The sequence below is a fragment of the Panulirus ornatus genome, chromosome 42, assembly GCF_036320965.1.
Source record: "Panulirus ornatus isolate Po-2019 chromosome 42, ASM3632096v1, whole genome shotgun sequence".
Taxonomy (NCBI): Eukaryota; Metazoa; Arthropoda; class Malacostraca; order Decapoda; family Palinuridae; genus Panulirus; species Panulirus ornatus.
Genome location: NC_092265.1, coordinates 1,090,637 through 1,106,936, shown reverse-complemented (window position 1 = coordinate 1,106,936; position 16,300 = coordinate 1,090,637). Strand labels below are relative to the sequence as shown.

The 16,300-nt window shown below is 38.5% G+C and overlaps 1 protein-coding gene across 19 annotated transcripts in view; it reads right to left on the bottom strand.

Moving 5' to 3' along the window:
- CaMKII (Calcium/calmodulin-dependent protein kinase II) overlaps positions 1-16,300 on the bottom strand; it is a 391,068-nt gene that overhangs the window by 116,215 nt on the left and 258,553 nt on the right. For 17 of the 19 annotated variants that reach the window (XM_071686261.1, XM_071686265.1, XM_071686262.1 and 14 more), the window contains one exon: positions 8,537-8,626. The exons of the other annotated variants lie outside the window; for them this stretch is intronic. In XM_071686261.1, coding sequence (XP_071542362.1) covers positions 8,537-8,626 — 90 coding nt within the window. The remainder of the gene's footprint in view (positions 1-8,536; positions 8,627-16,300) is intronic. 19 annotated transcript variants of the gene reach the window in all.

Sequence of the window (16,300 nt, the reverse complement as noted above, 5' to 3'; positions counted from 1 at the left end):
GAATGTATGTGAGAAATACTTAGAAAAGCAAATGGATTTGTATGTAGCATTTATGGATCTGGAGAAGGCATATGATAGAGTTGATAGAGATGCTCTGTGGAAGGTATTAAGAATATATGGTGTGGGAGGCAAGTTGTTAGAAGCAGTGAAAAGTTTTTATCGAGGATGTAAGGCATGTGTACGTGTAGGAAGAGAGGAAAGTGATTGGTTCTCAGTGAATGTAGGTTTGCGGCAGGGGTGTGTGATGTCTCCATGGTTGTTTAATGTGTTTATGGATGGGGTTGTTAGGGAGGTGAATGCAAGAGTCTTGGAAAGAGGGGCAAGGATGAAGTCTGTTGGGGATGAGAGAGCTTGGGAAGTGAGTCAGTTGTTGTTCGCTGATGATACAGCGCTGGTGGCTGATTCATGTGAGAAACTGCAGAAGCTGGTGACTGAGTTTGGTAAAGTGTGTTACAGAAGAAAGTTAAGAGTAAATGTGAATAAGAGCAAGGTTATTAGGTACAGTAGGGTTGAGGGTCAAGTCAATTGGGAGGTGAGTTTGAATGGAGAAAAACTGGAGGAAGTGAAGTGTTTTAGATATCTGGGAGTGGATCTGGCAGCGGATGGAAACATGGAAGCGGAAGTGGATCATAGGGTGGGGGAGGGGGCGAAAATTCTGGGAGCCTTGAAGAATGTGTGGAAGTCGAGAACATTATCTCGGAAAGCAAAAATGGGTATGTTTGAAGGAATAGTGGTTCCAACAATGTTGTATGGTTGCGAGGTGTGGACTATGGATAGAGTTGTGCGCAGGAGGATGGATGTGCTGGAAATGAGATGTTTGAGGACAATGTGTGGTGTGAGGTGGTTTGATCGAGTAAGTAACGTAAGGGTAAGAGAGATGTGTGGAAATAAAAAGAGCGTGGTTGAGAGAGCAGAAGAGGGTGTTTTGAAATGGTTTGGTCACATGGAGAGAATGAGTGAGGAAAGATTGACCAAGAGGATATATGTGTCGGAGGTGGAGGGAACGAGGAGAAGAGGGAGACCAAATTGGAGGTGGAAAGATGGAGTGAAAAAGATTTTGTGTGATCGGGGCCTGAACATGCAGGAGGGTGAAAGGAGGGCAAGGAATAGAGTGAATTGGAGCGATGTGGTATACCGGGGTTGACGTGCTGTCGGTGGATTGAATCAAGGCATGTGAAGCGTCTGGGGTAAACCATGGAAAGCTGTGTAGGTATGTATATTTGCGTGTGTGGACGTATGTATATACATGTGTATGGGGGTGGGTTGGGCCATTTCTTTCGTCTGTTTCCTTGCGCTACCTCGCAAATGCGGGACACAGCGACAATGCAAAAGAAAAAAAAAAAAAAAAAAAAAAATATATACTACCTATCTCTCCTTTTTTCACATCTTGGTTACATCCACACACATTTAGACACCCCAGTCTGAGCCTTCGAGGAGGATGAGCACTCCTCGCGTGACTCCTTCTTCTGTTTCCCATTTTAGAAAGTCAAAAAATACAAGGAGGGGAGGATTTCTGGCCCCCCGCTCCCGTCCCCTCTAGTCGCCTTCTACGACACGCGAGGAATGCGTGGGAAGTATTCTTTCACCCCTATCCCCAGGGATTCCTGAGGTTGTGTGTGTGTGTGATAGGTAGAGATAGGTAGTATGTTTGAGGAAAGGAACCTGGATGTTTTGGCTCTGAGTGAAACGAAGCTCAAGGGTAAAGGGGAAGAGTGGTTTGGGAATGTCTTGGGAGTAAAGTCAGGGGTTAGTGAGAGGACAAGAGCAAGGGAAGGAGTAGCAGTACTCCTGAAACAGGAGTTGTGGGAGTATGTGATAGAATGTAAGAAAGTAAATTCTCGATTAATATGGGTAAAACTGAAAGTTGATGGAGAGAGATGGGTGATTATTGGTGCATATGCACCTGGGCATGAGAAGAAAGATCATGAGAGGCAAGTGTTTTGGGAGCAGCTGAAAGAGTGTGTTAGTGGTTTTGATGCACGAGACCGGGTTATAGTGATGGGTGATTTGAATGCAAAGGTGAGTAATGTGGCAGTTGAGGGAATAATTGGTATACAGGGGGTGTTCCGTGTTGTAAATGGAAATGGTGAAGAGCTTGTAGATTTATGTGCTAAAAAGGACTGGTGATTGGGAATACCTGGTTTAAAAAGCGAGATATACATGAGTATACGTATGTAAGTAGGAGAGATGGCCAGAGAGTGTTATTGGATTACGTGTTAATTGACAGGCGTGAGAAAGAGAGACTTTTGGATGTTAATGTGCTGAGAGGTGCAACTGGAGGGATGTCTGATCATTATCTTGTGGAGGCTAAGGTGAAGACTTGTATGGGTTTTCAGAAAAGAAGAGTGAATGTTGGGGTGAAGAGGGTGGTGAGAGTAAGTGAGCTTGGGAAGGAGACTTGTGTGAGGAAGTACCAGGAGACACTGAGTACAAAATGGAAAAAGGTGAGAACAATAGAAGTAAGGGGAGTGGGGGAGGAATGGGATGTATTTAGGGAATCAGTGATGGATTGCGCAAAAGATGCTTGTGGCATGAGAAGAGTGGGAGGTGGGTTGATTAGAAAGGGTAGTGAGTGGTGGGATGAAGAAGTAAGATTATTAGTGAAAGAGAAGAGAGAGGCATTCCGACAATTTTTGCAAGGAAAAAATGCAATTGAGTGGGAGATGTATAAAAGAGAGAGACAGGAGGTCAAGAGAAAGGTGCAAGAGGTGAAAAAGAGGGCAAATGAGAGTTGGGGTGAGAGAGTATCATTAAATTTTAGGGAGAATAAAAAGATGTTCTGGAAGGAGGTAAATAAAGTGCGTAAGACAAGGGAGCAAATGGGAACTTCAGTGAAGGGCGCAAATGGGGAGGTGATAACAAGTAGTGGTGATGTGAGGAGATGGAGTGAGTATTTTGAAGGTTTGTTGAATGTGTTTGATGATAGAGTAGCAGATATAGGGTGTTTTGGTCGAGGTGGTGTGCAAAGTGAGAGGGTTAGGGAAAATGATTTGGTAAACAGAGAAGAGGTGGTAAAAGCTTTGCGGAAGATGAAAGCCGGCAAGGCAGCAGGTTTGGATGGTATTGCAGTGGAATTTATTAAAAAAGGGGGTGACTGTATTATTGACTGGTTGGTAAGGTTATTTAATGTATGTATGACTCATGGTGAGGTGCCTGAGGATTGGCGGAATGCGTGCATAGTGCCAATGTACAAAGGCAAAGAGGATAAGAGTGAGTGCTCAAATTACAGAGGTATAAGTTTGTTGTGTATTCCTGGTAAATTATATGGGAGGGTATTGATTGAGAGGGTGAAGGCATGTACAGAGCATCAGATTGGGGAAGAGCAGTGTGGTTTCAGAAGTGGTAGAGGATGTGTGGATCAGGTGTTTGCTTTGAAGAATGTATGTGAGAAATACTTAGAAAAGCAAATGGATTTGTATGTAGCATTTATGGATCTGGAGAAGACATATGATAGAGTTGATAGAGATGCTCTGTGGAAGGTATTAAGAATATATGGTGTGGTTGGCAAGTTGTTAGAAGCAGTGAAAAGTTTTTATTGAGGATGTAAGGCATGTGTACGTGTAGGAAGAGAGGAAAGTGATTGGTTCTCATTGAATGTAGGTTTGCGGCAGGGGTGTGTGATGTCTCCATGGTTGTTTAATTTGTTTATGGATGGGGTTGTTAGGGAGGTAAATGCAAGAGTTTTGGAAAGAGGGGCAAGTATGAAGTCTGTTGGGGATGAGAGAGCTTGGGAAGTGAGTCAGTTGTTGTTCGCTGATGATACAGCGCTGGTGGCTGATTCATGTGAGAAACTGCAGAAGCTGGTGACTGAGTTTGGTAAAGTGTGTGAAAGAAGAAAGTTAAGAGTAAATGTGAATAAGAGCAAGGTTATTAGGTACAGTAGGGTTGAGGGTCAAGTCAATTGGGAGGTAAGTTTGAATGGAGCAAAACTGGAGGAAGTAAAGTGTTTTAGATATCTGGGAGTGGATCTGGCAGCGGATGGAACCATGGAAGCGGAAGTGGATCATAGGGTGGGGGAGGGGGCAAAAATCCTGGGAGCCTTGAAGAATGTGTGGAAGTCGAGAACATTATCTTGGAAAGCAAAAATGGGTGTGTTTGAAGGAATAGTGGTTCCAACAATGTTGTATGGTTGCGAGGCGTGGGCTATGGATAGAGTTGTGCGCAGGAGGATGGATGTACTGGAAATGAGATGTTTGAGGACAATGTGTGGTGTGAGGTGGTTTGATCGAGTAAGTAACGTAAGGGTAAAAGAGATGTGTGGAAATAAAAAGAGCGTGGTTGAGAGAGCAGAAGAGGGTGTTTTGAAATGGTTTGGGCACATGGAAAGAATGAGTGAGGAAAGATTGACCAAGAGGATATATGTGTCGGAGGTGGAGGGAACGAGGAGAAGTGGGAGACCAAATTGGAGGTGGAAAGATGGAGTGAAAAAGATTTTGTGTGATCGGGGCCTGAACATGCAGGAGGGTGAAAGGAGGGCAAGGAATAGAGTGAATTGGATCGATGTGGTATACCGGGGTTGACGTGCTGTCAGTGGATTGAATCAGGGCATGTGAAGCGTCTGGAGTAAACCATGGAAAGCTGTGTAGGTATGTATATTTGCGTGTGTGGATGTGTATGTATATACATGTGTATGGGGGTGGGTTGGGCCATTTCTTTCATCTGTTTCCTTGTGCTACCTCGCAAACGCGGGAGACAGCGACAAAGCAAAAAATAAAAAATAAAAATATATATATATATATATATATATATATATATATATATGGTAGAGGATGTGTGGATCAGGTGTTTGCTTTGAAGAATGTATGTGAGAAATACTTAGAAAAGCAAATGGATTTGTATGTAGCATTTATGGATCTGGAGAAGGCATATGATAGAGTTGATAGAGATGCTCTGTGGAAGGTATTAAGAATATATGGTGTGGGAGGCAAGTTGTTAGAAGCAGTCAAAAGTTTTTATTGAGGATGTAAGGCACGTGTACGTGTAGGAAGAGAGGAAAGTGATTGGTTCTCAGTGAATGTAGGTTTGCAGCAGGGGTGTGTGATGTCTCCATGGTTGTTTAATTTGTTTATGGATGGGGTTGTTAGGGAGGTAAATGCAAGAGTTTTGGAAAGTGGGGCAAGTATGAAGTCTGTTGGGGATGAGAGAGCTTGGGAAGTGAGTCAGTTGTTGTTCGCTGATGATACAGCGCTGGTGGCTGATTCATGTGAGAAACTGCAGAAGCTGGTGACTGAGTTTGGTAAAGTGTGTGAAAGAAGAAAGTTAAGAGTAAATGTGAATAAGAGCAAGGTTATTAGGTACAGTAGGGTTGAGGGTCAAGTCAACTGGGAGGTAAGTTTGAATGGAGAAAAACTGGAGGAAGTAAAGTGTTTTAGATATCTGGGAGTGGATCTGGCAGCAGATGGAACCATGGAAGCGGAAGTGGATCATAGGGTGGGGGAGGGGGCGAAAATCCTGGGAGCCTTGAAGACTGTGTGGAAGTCGAGAACATTATCTCAGAAAGCAAAAATGGGTATGTTTGAAGGAATAGTGGTTCCAACAATGTTGTATGGTTGCGAGGCATGGGCTATGGATAGAGTTGTGCGCAGGAGGGTGGATGTGCTGGAAATGAGATGTTTGAGGACAATGTGTGGTGTGAGGTGGTTTGATCGAGTAAGTAACGTAAGGGTAAGAGAGATGTGTGGAAATAAAAAGAGCGTTGTTGAGAGAGCAGAAGAGGGTGCTTTGAAATGGTTTGGGCACATGGAGAGAATGAGTGAGGAAAGATTGACCAAGAGGATATATGTGTCGGAGGTGGAGGGAACGAGGAGAAGTGGGGGACTAAATTGGAGGTGGAAAGATGTAGTGAAAAAGATTTTGTGTGATCGGGGCCTGAACATGCAGGAGGGTGAAAGGAGGGACAAGGAATAGAGTGAATTGGATCGATGTGGTATACCGGGGTTGACGTGCTGTCAGTGGATTGAATCAGGGCATGTGAAGCGTCTGGAGTAAACCATGGAAAGCTGTGTAGGTATGTATATTTGCGTGTGTGGATGTGTATGTATATACATGTGTATGGGGGTGGGTTGGGCCATTTCTTTCATCTGTTTCCTTGTGCTACCTCGCAAACGCGGGAGACAGCGACAAAGCAAAAAATAAAAAATAAAAATATATATATATATATATATATATATATATATATATATATGGTAGAGGATGTGTGGATCAGGTGTTTGCTTTGAAGAATGTATGTGAGAAATACTTAGAAAAGCAAATGGATTTGTATGTAGCATTTATGGATCTGGAGAAGGCATATGATAGAGTTGATAGAGATGCTCTGTGGAAGGTATTAAGAATATATGGTGTGGGAGGCAAGTTGTTAGAAGCAGTCAAAAGTTTTTATTGAGGATGTAAGGCACGTGTACGTGTAGGAAGAGAGGAAAGTGATTGGTTCTCAGTGAATGTAGGTTTGCAGCAGGGGTGTGTGATGTCTCCATGGTTGTTTAATTTGTTTATGGATGGGGTTGTTAGGGAGGTAAATGCAAGAGTTTTGGAAAGTGGGGCAAGTATGAAGTCTGTTGGGGATGAGAGAGCTTGGGAAGTGAGTCAGTTGTTGTTCGCTGATGATACAGCGCTGGTGGCTGATTCATGTGAGAAACTGCAGAAGCTGGTGACTGAGTTTGGTAAAGTGTGTGAAAGAAGAAAGTTAAGAGTAAATGTGAATAAGAGCAAGGTTATTAGGTACAGTAGGGTTGAGGGTCAAGTCAACTGGGAGGTAAGTTTGAATGGAGAAAAACTGGAGGAAGTAAAGTGTTTTAGATATCTGGGAGTGGATCTGGCAGCAGATGGAACCATGGAAGCGGAAGTGGATCATAGGGTGGGGGAGGGGGCGAAAATCCTGGGAGCCTTGAAGACTGTGTGGAAGTCGAGAACATTATCTCAGAAAGCAAAAATGGGTATGTTTGAAGGAATAGTGGTTCCAACAATGTTGTATGGTTGCGAGGCATGGGCTATGGATAGAGTTGTGCGCAGGAGGGTGGATGTGCTGGAAATGAGATGTTTGAGGACAATGTGTGGTGTGAGGTGGTTTGATCGAGTAAGTAACGTAAGGGTAAGAGAGATGTGTGGAAATAAAAAGAGCGTTGTTGAGAGAGCAGAAGAGGGTGCTTTGAAATGGTTTGGGCACATGGAGAGAATGAGTGAGGAAAGATTGACCAAGAGGATATATGTGTCGGAGGTGGAGGGAACGAGGAGAAGTGGGGGACTAAATTGGAGGTGGAAAGATGTAGTGAAAAAGATTTTGTGTGATCGGGGCCTGAACATGCAGGAGGGTGAAAGGAGGACAAGGAATAGAGTGAATTGGATCGATGTGGTATACCGGGGTTGACGTGCTGTCAGTGGATTGAATCAGGGCATGTGAAGCGTCTGGGGTAAACCATGGAAAGCTGTGTAGGTATGTATATTTGCGTGTGTGGACGTGTATGTATATACATGTGTATGGGGGTGGGTTGGGTCATTTTTTTCGTCTGTTTCCTTGCGCTACCTCGCAAACGCGGGAGACAGCGACAAAGCAAAAAAATATATATATATATATATATATATATATATATATATATGTGTGTATAAAGGTAGCAAGTATGAATTATGTACATGTGTATATGAGTATATGTTTGTGTATGTATATATATGTTGAAATGTACAGGTATGTATATGTGTGTGTGTGGACATGTATGTGGGTGGGTTAGGCCATTCTTTCGTCTGTTTCTTTGTGCTACCTCGCTAACGCAGGAGACAGCGACAAAGTATAATAATAATAATAATATATATATATATATATATATATATATATATATATATATATATATATAAACTATAGATAATGAATAAATCAAGTTGTGGTATATATATTCAATATCATATTGATATGTTGCAGGAAAAATAGAATATATATATATATATATATATATATATATATATATATATATATATATATATATATATATATATATATATAAAAGAATTACATCCTGCTTAAAGTATAAGTAAAAAGTTCTGCTGAATGAAAGACAGAGCTCTGTGCATAACTGCTTAAGGCAATGAAAATAGCCCCTTGAATAATTCAGACACTGAAATTCTTCAGTGTATGTAAAGTGATTTACAATAATTATTATTTGATAGAGGACACGACTGAATTAGATTTTTTTTCCTGCAATATATTGAGCTGACTGATAAAGTTGTAAGTCAATGAAATATTATGAAAAGCTTTATTTGAATGTAGTCAGGAAACTGGATAAACTGATACTACTACAGTGGATAAGCTCTCAATATCACTTAATACTGTACTTTGTCTCGATTATATTTTCAGTGATAGAATGGAAGAGATTACTGAAGTTTTAGTTAAAAAATTCAAATCAGTTAGTATTTTATCAAGATTCATTTTGGTTTATGCAAAAAGCAACTAAAATATAAGTAGAGTGATTTTTAAATTGCATGGCAAAGCTTTTCATATTATTTCAGTATCTCTAATATGTGAGAATATTTCATTAAATACACAGCTTACCCTTAACATCTTCCTCTTCTATGGTCGTACTGGAATCTGTACTCTCCTTCACCTGCGACCCATCTCCTTTTTTGGTGATGATGGAACGACCTGAGGGTGGTAGGCCAAGTGGTAACTCTGTAGGGGTCAGCAGGCCCAGCAGAGACCTGGGCCATCTTCCTTATACTGTACCTTCCAATTTGATACTCTTTTGTGTGTGCCAGCTATACATTATCTTATTTTAAATCTTCATTCACTACCAAACTCTTTCATTCTCCTGAATGTTTTTACATGGTGATCTCCACCTAAAGCTATGAACTGTCCCAAATTTTCTTTTATGTTTTTCTAATACAAAATAATCTCAACTGTTATTCATTTAGTAGCTGTCACATATTCCTCCAATATCCTGTCCTAATCCATTTTGGTACTTCTCTACTCCAAACAAATATTTAGCTGTATACAACAACCCTTTTTTGTACCAATCACATATCATATTTGGAGCATATAGATCGGAGGGAAGATTTACTTGTCACACCACATATAAAAAAGTAAACTATCAAAGGGCAAGAACAGTAGCCACAGTAATGAAAATCTATGTATGACATTTCCACGATTTTTAATTAAAAGGAACATTTTATAGCACAAAAAATTTGACCAACATATAGCAGTATCTATTCTTTACATTTGCACACTCTTTTGCTCCTAAATGGCATCAATTCTATACAGTACGGTACAAAAATTAGTGGCTATCATTTTCATATCGACCTCATCATTATCAATACAGTATCTCAGTAATTCATGGCAAAATCAAATTATCACACATGGTATGAAACATTCCACTGAACAATGAAAATTACTGAAAAAATAGCATCGAATATTAAATACTAACAAACATTATCAGAAAGAATAAAAGCACTATACAGTAAACCCTCAGTATAATAGAATTCAATTTGGAAGATTTTTATGCACAAGAAAAAAAACTACATAAAAACAAGAAACTGCTTTGTGTATAACCAGGCAGTCCATATACTTCTGACCTGCTTTGCATGAGTCTCTTATTGTTTAATAGACTCATCAACCATAAATGGGCTGATAATTTTCTGCTTTCTTGGCAGCAGTGACTGGAAATAGCATCTGAATAATGTGTAACCAATTAAAGAAACCCACTCAAGGCTCCTTAAAAAATATTCACATGAGTTTGAGAACCATGCTGGAAATTTTGAGGAAAGTGTAGGCCATTGCCTGTATTCATTCCAGAATGGCAGAGTATTAGGTAGAGCCTTTAACATCAGAATCAAATGTTATCACTTAAGAGGAGGTAAATAATGAAAAATATTAGATGTAAGATATTGTTATGATTTTAAAATACAATTCAACATATATGTAAGCATTTGTAATGTAAACAGTGTAAGATTGAATGTCATCACAATGATAAACAATAATAGTAACCGTTAATGAATAACTTTCACCATGGTTATTTCAATACCTTAGCTACTATATAAAAGTACTGTTTCTAGTTCTGTTTTAATTATCATTAGTATATTTTGCATTGGTGTCTAGTAATATAATAACTGCATTCCCAAAAGCAGAATGATCATGAAAACTATTTGAAGAAAAAAAGTGTCTCCAATTAGCAAACCAGACTTTAATTGTCTACAGTGTTATGTAATTTCAGATTATTAAAAAATGTTGCCCAATTCATTCTGTTATGCTTAGGGTTTACTGCACTTGAGTTAAGATATAAAAATAAGAGTACATGGAATGATATTGATGCTAAACTATGTTGTTAAAAACTTTAACTCAGCAGTTTTTAAAGTTTTTCAAACTTTTCTTTTCTTCAGCAAATTGTAAATATCATAAATAAGCTGTGTCATGAAATAAAATTAAAACCCAAACTTGAAGCACTACATTTTATACTAGACAGAGTAATAAAATTATTTATAACCTTACACCTGTGTCAGAGTCTATAATGTAGCTTTCTGTCATAGTCACAAAATGAAAAAACTGCAGTGACTAAAGTACATGCATTATCTATAATGAGCAAATGATCATGCAAAGAAACAACAGTAATTAATCAGTTGTTCTGCTATAGACTGTTTATAGTATGGATTAAATTGGAATATTTAAGTAAGAAGTACATAACTACTAAGAGCATCATTGTCATTAAAATATATTAACAGAGTATATTTATGTACTGAACAACTTAACATATATAAATATATATTGGAAAGGATCACAATTTTTGCACATGATCAGGCATATTTCTTCGAGTCCATGTAGAAAATGAAACATAAGTTCCCAAGTGCACTTTCGTGTAATGACCACATCATCAGGGGAGATACAAGAGAGAAATATAAGTCAGCTGATATACAACAAAGAGACGTAGTTAGGACGCCATTTGGTAAACATGTGTTTACTAAATGGCTTCCTAGCTATGTCTCTTCATTGTATATCAGCTGACCTATATTTCTTTCTTGTATCTCCCCTGATGATATGATTATTACACGAAAGTGCACTTGGGAACTTATCTTGTTTCATTTTCCCTGTGGACTCCTAGAAATATATATATATATATATATATATATATATATATATATATATATATATATATATATATATATATATATATATATGCATATGCAGAATCTTCCCTTCACTGTGAAGAGGTATATGCACAATCACCACTGGAAAGAGAAAATGAGAAACAGTGAGTAGTTTTATTTATCACATCCTCGGACGGAGTGAGAGAGATACAAGTGTTGAAGTCCTTAAAAGCACAGAGGAAGCAGTGAGGTGGGGCTTCATTAATCCCTGTGGAATGCAGGTGGGCACTAATTATGTGACCTGACATCTGATCTTCCTATCCTTACATGGTGTGTGGACAGGGTTATTTTAGTGGATACTTCTTAATAATCATTTCAGTTAACAGTTTGTCACATTTAAAAAGGCCAAAGGACATATTTACGTTATGATCAAATGTGTAACTGAAACATGTTTGATCTCAGGCACATTTGATCATAATGTAAATATGTCCTTTGGCCATTTTATATGTGACAATCTGTTAAATGAAATGATTATTTAGAAGTATCCATCAGAATAACCCTGTCCACACACAATGTAAAGAAAGGAAGGTCAGACGTCAGGTCACATAATTAGAGTGTCCACCTGCTCTCCACAGGGATTAATGAAGCCCCACCTCACTGCTACCTCTGTGCTTTTAAGGACTTCAGCACTTGTATCTCCTCCACTCTGTCTGAGAATGAAATAAATGAAAGTACTCACAGTTTCTTATTTTCTCTTTCCAGTGGTGATTGCAAATATATATATATATATATATATATATATATATATATATATATATATATATATATATATATATATATATATATATATATATATATATGTATATACGTATATATATATATATATATATATATATATATATATATATATATATATAATATATATATATATGGGAGTGTTGAAAAATGTGTGGAAGTCAAGAAAGTTATCTTGGAAAGCAAAAATGGGTATGTTTGAAGGAATAGTGGTTCTAACAATATTATATGGTTGCGAGGCATGGGCTATAGACAGAGTTGTGTGGAGGAGGGTGGATGTGCTGGAAATGAGATGTTTGAGGACAACATGTGGTGTGAGGTGGTTTGATCGAGTAAGTAATGAAAGGGTAAAAGAGATGTGTGGTAATAAAAAGTGTGGTTAAGATAGCAGAAGAGGGTGTATTGAAATGGTTTGGTCACATGGAGAGAATGAGTGAGGAAAGATTGACAAAGAAGATATATGTGTCAGAGGTGGAGGGAACAAGGAGAAGTGGGTGGAAGATGGAGTGAAAAAGATTTTGAGCAATCGGGGCCTGAACATAGAGGAGGGTGAAAGGTGCGCAAGGAAAAGAGTGAATTGGAACAATGTTGTATACCGGGGTCCACGTGCTGTCAGTGGATTGAACCAGGGCATGTGAAGCGTCTTGGGTAAACCATGGAAAGTTTTGTGGGGCCTGGATGTAGAAAGGGAGCTGTGGTTTCAGTGCATTATACATGACAGCTAGAGAGTGAGTGTGAACAAATGTGGCCTTTGTTGTCTTTCCCTAGCGCTATCTCGCGCACGTGCAGGGGTTGTCATTTCATGTGTGGCGGCGTGGCGACAGGAATGAATAAAGGCAGACAGTATGAATTATGTATATATGTATATGTCTGTGTGTGTATATATATGTATACGTTGAGATGTATAGGTATGTATATTTGCGTGAGTGGACGTGTATGTATATACATGTGTATGGGGGTGAGTTGGGCCATTTCTTTCGTCTGTTTCCTTGCGCTACCTCGCAAACGCGTGAGACAGCGACAAAGCAAATATATATATATATATATATATATATATATATATATATATATATATATATATATATATATATATATATATTGGTACATGATGCAAGTATAGATCAAGGAAATATGCAGAGTGAGAGAGTTATGTCATGTGGTTTGGTGAAATGAAAAGAGGTGGTGGAAGCCTTGCATAAGATGAAATGTGGCAAGGCAGGAGTGGATAATACTGCAGTTGAATTTCTTCAGAAATGGGTAACTGTGTTACTGAATGTTTAGTCAGGATTTCCAATATGTGTATGACTCATGGTGAGTGTCTTAGGACTGGTAGAATGCCAGTATAGTGCCATTGTATAAAGGCAATGTGGTTAAAGGTGACCATTTAAATTGCAAAGGTATAAGCTTGTTGAGTGTACTTTGTAAGTTGTATGAAAAGGTGGTGATTGAATGGGTGGTGGCATGCACAGATGATCAGACTGGGGAAAAACAATGTAGCTTCAGGAATAATACAGGAAGTGAACTTTACACTCCAAAGGCATCCACATTTTTCTGCAACTGGTGGTTTTGGGGCCTGGAAATGGAAAGGGAGCTGTGGTTCTGGTGCATTACACATGACAGCTAGATATTGAGTGTGAATGAATGAGGCCTTTGTTGTCTTTTCCTAGCGCTCCCTTGCGCACATGAGAGGGGGAGGGGGGGTGCTGTTTTTCTTGTGTGGCGGGGTTGTGACAGGAATGGATGAAGGCAGCAAGTATGAATATGTACATGTGTATATATGTATATGTCTGTGTATGTCATATGTATGTATACATTGAAATGTATAGGTATGTATATGTGTGTGTGTGGGCATTTATGTATATACATGTGTATGTGGGTTGGTTGGGCCTTTCTTTCATCTGTATGTATGTGTGTGTGTGTGTAATTACTTATTTGTACTGTACAGGGAGGGAATTTTACACTTGTGGGGTGCCATCCCTTGAACATTTTGTTCTATAACTCACCTTGAATTTATATATTCTGTTTGCTTTGTAATAACTTACTTGTACTATAGAGGGAGTGAATTTTATGCTCATAAAGTCCCATCTAATGAAGTTTCTCTTCTATCAGCTTCTTAAATTCATGTATGCTCTCTGCATTAACAATGTGTTCAGTCATTCTGTTCTATTCATATGCCTCTCTTATACTATAAAAGTATTTCTTTACATTTTTTAACAAATTTCATGCTTAATTTCATGTTATTTTCTGTGGCTGCATCCACTATTCCTACATCTCTTGAAGATCTGTTTAATGTCCATGTCCTCAGTCTGTTTTAATACTTTAAGTGTTATGTCAGGTCATTAGCCTTCCCTGAAATTTAGTTCTCTTAATTTTGAGACATATGTTTAAATTTGAGAATTATATAGGATATGAACAGCTTGTAGATATTTCCTTATCCAGGTACTTGATAGCTTTTCTGATATCTGCCAGAAGACAGTTTATCTTTACCGTTCTCCTAATGTGGGACTGTAGTGACAGGTTAGGGATGATGTCAACCCCAAGTCCTCTCACAGAAAATCCTGCCACTCATTTCCTGTTATATGATAATTTCATATGGATCATCTTTCACTTTGTCTCATCCTCTTTACTTTCCTTTTGCTTGTTGAATTTCAACAACTATGTATCAGACCAACTTTGATGTCTAAACTGTTTAAATCCCTTTGTAAGCTGATGCAATCCTCCTTGCTCTTAGCTTTCCTTTTTATGATCTTTGCATCATCTACAAACGTATTTAAGTTGAGTCCATACCTTCAGGCAATTTATTCACATAGGTGAAGAAAAGTAAGTCCAAAAACAAAACTCTTGGGCACTGTACTGTTGACCTCCACCCATTTGGAGAAGGCCCCTTTGACATGTGTCCTTTGTTCCCTTCCACTTAGGCAATCTTTAAGCCATCTAATGAGTCTCCCCCTTATTCCTGCCTGGTAATCCAGCTTCTTAATAAGCTTCCCATGTGGTAGAATGTCAAATGCTTTCTGACTGTCAAGATACAAATATCCTACCCTGCCTTCCATTTCATTTAAGACAATGCTCATTCTCTTATAAAAATCTAAGAGGTTTGTTACACATGACCTCCTAAAACTATGTTGCCCTCACTTGGGTAATTTTTTGTCTGAATAAAGTTATCCATTTACTTTCAGATTTAACTTTTTCAGTACCTTACATACTACACTCATCAAGGAGAATAGTCCATAGTCCAGCACCTCTTACTGGTCTTTATTTTCATAGATGAGTATGACATTTACCCTTTTTCACTCCCAAGGCACTTTGCTTTTCTCCAGTTACATATCTTATTCACATATGGTTAAATTTCATTTGAACCATAAGCCTTGTTTAGGTCAAACCTTTTAGTATTCCATTCATGTTTCTTCTAGATATCCTAATGTTTTCTGAGGCCTCATCCCCATTCCATATCATTTGTGTTGGGGCTATATTGTCTTCTATGGTGAAAAATTTTTTGAACTTTAATTCAGTTCCTCACATCAACCCCAACTATTTTTCCCTCAATATCCCTTAACCTGAGTACCTGCTCTTTAACTGACAGTGTATAGAGAAACCTCTTTAAACAGGGCCTTGTATAACACAGTTTCGTTTAACGGATGTGAAAAAGTGTTCATTTTGTAAATAGAGTTTATATAGTGGTCATTAAAAAACAAAAAATAAAAATAATCCATCAAATGTAGAAGAAATATCAGCTCCCATTTCTGCATACACTGTTTGAACCAAATAAGTATGGTCTTGGTTGCTCTCTTTTTAACTATCTTCTATGTATGTTTAGAGAACATTTAAACTTATCATGTCTGGAAAATATCCTACAAGTGCAAATATAGGTAAAGCATTTAAGATGCCCAGGAAAGTGATTAATATGAAATTAGAGATGCACGTGAGGCAGGCAATAGTTAGTCACATGTAGGTTAGTCAATTTGATTAGCATCCTCTACCACTAAAATAATACTTGATAACTCTGAGAGGATAAAAAGAAGCAGTCAGTCCACCACATCATAAATTGCAAGAAATTTTTCCCACACAAGGAATAAGCCACTGGAAGGTGAAGGAGATCACCAACCCTGCAAGCTCTGACAGACGTGTGAATGTTGATTACATTTAGTTTCATTAGGTATTCATATTAAGTGTCTTCATTTCTTATATAAAACACCAAAGTAACATCTTCAGAGCCTTTACTGTTACCAGGGTAAGCCACTGTTCAGCACTTACTAGTATAAGAATTGATATCAGGAATGGATCTCTATAGGCACCATGCTGTAATGGATCCCTTTAATGGATTTTTCACTTAACATACATTACCCAAGAATGCATCTCATTTATTACATGAGGCCTCTATGTACTTCTGGCAGCTTTATGGAAAAGTTTTGGATTTTCACTATCCTTGTCCACAATATTCTTTTCA